At 38.2% G+C, this 4,175-nt stretch overlaps 1 protein-coding gene across 1 annotated transcript in view; it reads left to right on the top strand.

The window, feature by feature from the left end:
* The window catches only part of LOC108771150 (uncharacterized), a 41,489-nt gene extending 37,994 nt beyond the window's left edge, over positions 1-3,495 (top strand). Inside the window, exons 3-4 of the mRNA XM_018523075.1 lie at positions 984-1,655; positions 2,403-3,495. Of these exons, the coding sequence (XP_018378577.1) occupies positions 984-1,655; positions 2,403-3,194 (1,464 nt within the window). The 3' untranslated portion in view covers positions 3,195-3,495. The remainder of the gene's footprint in view (positions 1-983; positions 1,656-2,402) is intronic.
* Positions 3,496-4,175: the final 680 nt, after the last annotated feature.

Raw genomic sequence — 4,175 nt, 5'->3', positions numbered from 1 at the left:
CTCAAGTAACGGTAACTGTAACGAGTTACTTTTAAAAATCGGTAACTAGTAACGGTAACTTGTTACTTTTCCTTCTCGGTAACAAGTAACTGTAACTTGTTACTTTTAAAAAGTAACTTTCCATTCCCTGCTAAATTTAAAAAAGTATTCAGATGCAAGCGTGCGATTAGCTCAACGTTAGCGTAAGTAGGCTACCACCCCAAAGATCTTAGATTCAAATCCCGTCGACACTATGCGTTTTCAAGAATGTTTATAATTGCGTTATATAATTATAAGAATTTGTATGTACATAAAAATAATTAATAAACTTAATAAATATATTCTGAAAATAAAAAAACAAATTAAATTTTATAATTAAATTTTTTTTTCGCTAAAATATTCTCAGTAGACAAATGTACATATACTTTACAGCAAATTTACGTTTATTTTAGAATCATCCAATGCTTCATAGATGAGCCGATTGTGATTCGAAACATTGCAGCAACATTTAGTAAATCAGTAAACGAAATATCATGATGCAAATATGATGTAAATATGAGATACTAAGAATCAGATTTTTATTTCTCATATTTACATCATATTTGCGTCATGGTATTTCGTTTTCTGATTTACTAAATACGACTACAATATTTGGAACCACAATCGACTCATCTATTACGCATTTGATGATCGAGTACAACGTAAAGTTGCAGTAAAATTGATACAATCTGTTTATCTGGGCTGTTCCTAAAAAAAAGATTAACATTTTTTAAATATTGTTTTTAAATAAAAAATATATAGGCAATGTTTAAAAGCAAGAAATAAAGAGAAATAATAAAATTCTGTTTCTTGATCAATTAAGACAAAAAATGATTTATCTTGGTAATTAAGAAAAGAGATATTTTCGTTTTTCTTTAATGTCCTCCCACAATATTTAAGATTAATTATTTAAAAAAGAAAAGATCAATTTTATGTATAAAAGTACAATTCGACGGCTGTTGCAGGAAATCCTTAAGAAGCTTCAGGCTTCGGAACCAACTCGATCTACAGTAATATCGAGCTCAAAGCATATTGTTCATTCTCCAAGAAGCGCACCTCGAAGCGACGGGCCCTGCCCTACGGTTTTCGAAGTTCCAATCAGTTGCGAGACAAGCTTCAATAATGACTTGAGATTATCGCGCGAGATAATCGATGGTCCGGAAGCGAAAATTCAAGAGATCTATCGATCACCAATCTCATTTGCACCTTCTGATCAAATCGCAATGTCCGTGAACGTGACGAGAAGCAGTGAACAACCTCTCTTCCAGAACGTTAGCAATACGCCTACGCAATCATTGTCTTCAAGCAACGACAGCGTTATCACGAATGCCGAAAAAGGTGGCGGATATCCGACGCAGGTAGTTCCGCAGACGCCGACGAAACCCGAATTGTCGCATCCGATCAGTAGACTCTGCGACACAATCGAGGCCGATAAGAAGAAGAAGACGTCAAAGACGGAAGTGACGAACGTGGGAAAGGGCGGAGAAGAGAGAATCGCGAGGATTTTTGTTAACAGCGACAATAACAATAACAACGAGGCAATCGTAAACACGGAGATGGCGCAGCGTGGACGATCGGTGGATGACCACAGGTGTGATCAGTGCGGAAAGACTTTCGTCACGAGGGCGTCGCTCAAGGTATACTTTTTAATCATTAAATCAAACATTAATGTTCTAAAGGCCACACATTTCGATTCCCAGGCAGAAACATAGATACTACGTAGATTTCACGTAGAGATTAACCTAAGCATTAACCAGAGATTTAACATGACAGATTTTACTGCTGAATGACGAGCCTAGCTATTTAATGTAGATCCTCGATTACCTTGGATTACACAAGTCCTAAACTATCAAACCTGACTGTTTCTCACTGATGTGATGTTCCTCACGCATGATGTTCCATAAGTCACTACGCAAATTATAACCTTCTCGTCTATTTTTTTCCCTTTTTTTTTTGTTAATGTTAGATACTACAAGTCTCTAATTTCGCAGAATTTCGCAGAGCTTAAGTGTCAGTTACGTTAGAATTAATGTCAGTTAAATTACTACCGTCCTTTTTTATGACGTTACATGCCTGACGCAAGCAGGCACTTCATTCATACTTGATCGTATACATGCTCTCGTACCTATACCGATTATGAAGAATGAGATGCTAATGTCTCTAAGCCGTTCCATATACCTACTTTTCCTTCCTTCGTTTTTTGGCTCCATATTTTTAAGCAGCAGCTCTGTTCTGTCACATCGCCGCGTTTGTGCCGATTACAAAGGAGAAACGACATATCGCGACTCCTACGTTCAATTTTCTCTTTTTTTTCCTTCGTCTTCGGCCCCGTGGCCTTGTAAATAGCCTAGCTACACATCGCCGTGTCTATGTGATCGTCACAGGTGCACAGCCGAACGCACTCCGGTGAAAAGCCGTTCCGCTGCGCCGACTGCGGCAAACAGTTTTCGCAGCTGCGCAATTACAAGTACCATCGCAGTGTGCACGAGGGCACGCGGGAGTTTGCCGCCACTTGTCCGGAATGCGGCAAGTACTTCAACGACCGCGGCTACCTGAGCTCACACATGAAGATTCATCGGAACCGCAAGGAGTATGGCTGCACGGAATGCGGGAAGAGCTTCAATCAACGAGTGGCCTACAACATGCACGTGCGCATACACACGGGCGTGAAGCCGCACCAGTGCGATCAGTGCGGAAAGGCGTTCTCGCGGAAGATGCTGCTCAAGCAGCACCTGAGGACCCATTCTGGCGAGCGACCGTATCAATGCCAGGTCTGCCAGAAAGCGTTCGCCGACCGCTCCAACATGACCCTACACACTAGACTGCACTCCGGCTTGAAACCTTATCAATGCACCCTGTGCTCGAAGGCTTTCACTAAGAAGCATCACCTGAAAACTCACCTTAATTATCATACCGGTACCAAGCCGTATTCCTGCACCAATTGCGGTGGCAGGTTCTCGCAAAGTAGCAACATGAGGACCCATTTTAAAAAGTGCATTGTTAACAATACTGTCGGAATGGCAACGAAATCTGGTGATGAAGCCGGCACTGATCGCACCGATGCCGACAGCAACATAGCGCCGCAGGTGGTCCTAACTCCGCCCAACTCCGATCAGGAATCCAGTATCCTGACACCGATCTCGAAGAATGCTGTCGCTATAGAGAACAACACGTAGCGGTTTCTCCTACTCGAAAGACAGAATCTCATGAATATAATAGCGAAGAATAATATGAAAATGTTATTGTGGCCAATCCATCACCATCTTTATGGTGATGATAGATATTTGATGGTAGATAGTATGCGATACATTTGTTGACTGTAAACCGACCCAAAACGCACTTTATAAGTTTCAAGGACATTTGTAAATAATTTCTAGGACGAATCGAATCACTTACGTCTGAATTAACGTAGCGTTATAAAATTATTGGATATTAAAATTTCCTTCAAATTACTGTTAAAAAATGTGCAGCTTATTTTCGAACAACCTAATGCTAGTTAATTGAAGCAAGATCTTGATATGGTACGATAGTCATTGCATTGTGCTTTTCAGTTCCTGTATTTATTGAACTAATCTCGTTGTATACATTCCATATTCTAATCTAATCTAATATTTAACAATCTAGAATTTAATAATTAAAAAAATAATATTAAACTTTTCATAGGAAATTTATCGTTTAATTTGGCAAAATTAATTCATTTTATTCATCTTTATCTTACAAATTGATAATGCTTTAAAATGTCGATTATTTTTTGCACAGATCTGCTTTTCTCAGATTAAAAAAAAATATACAGGTTAAATGGATATATATATATGGGGCATTCTTTGCCAAATCGATCAAGCCTCTGTCCAAAATTGATATGGACGGATTTCAACGTTTGACCCCGGAAAATGTTCGTCTTGAAAAGAGCTTTTAAATGAACCGTGGTCTTTTCGAAAATTCAAAATAGTGTCGCTGTATAACTTCGAAAGAGAAAAAAATAATTTAATTTTTAACTTATAACGCGCAAAAAATGTATGATAGCGTAGATTAAAAAATGCCTTTCATGATAAAAATTATTTGTTCGTTTACCGGCTTTAAATTTGTGTAATACAGTTTTTGTATTTTGTCATTTTTATTTTTTTTTTCGTATTTTCAAAATTTTATGTTTTTTATAA

This window comes from Trachymyrmex cornetzi, unplaced genomic scaffold (assembly GCF_001594075.2).
Source record: "Trachymyrmex cornetzi isolate Tcor2-1 unplaced genomic scaffold, Tcor1.1 scaffold140, whole genome shotgun sequence".
Lineage (NCBI taxonomy): Eukaryota > Metazoa > Arthropoda > Insecta > Hymenoptera > Formicidae > Trachymyrmex > Trachymyrmex cornetzi.
The sequence above is the reverse complement of the archived record's forward strand: the minus strand, read 5'-3'. Positions and strand labels throughout refer to the sequence as shown.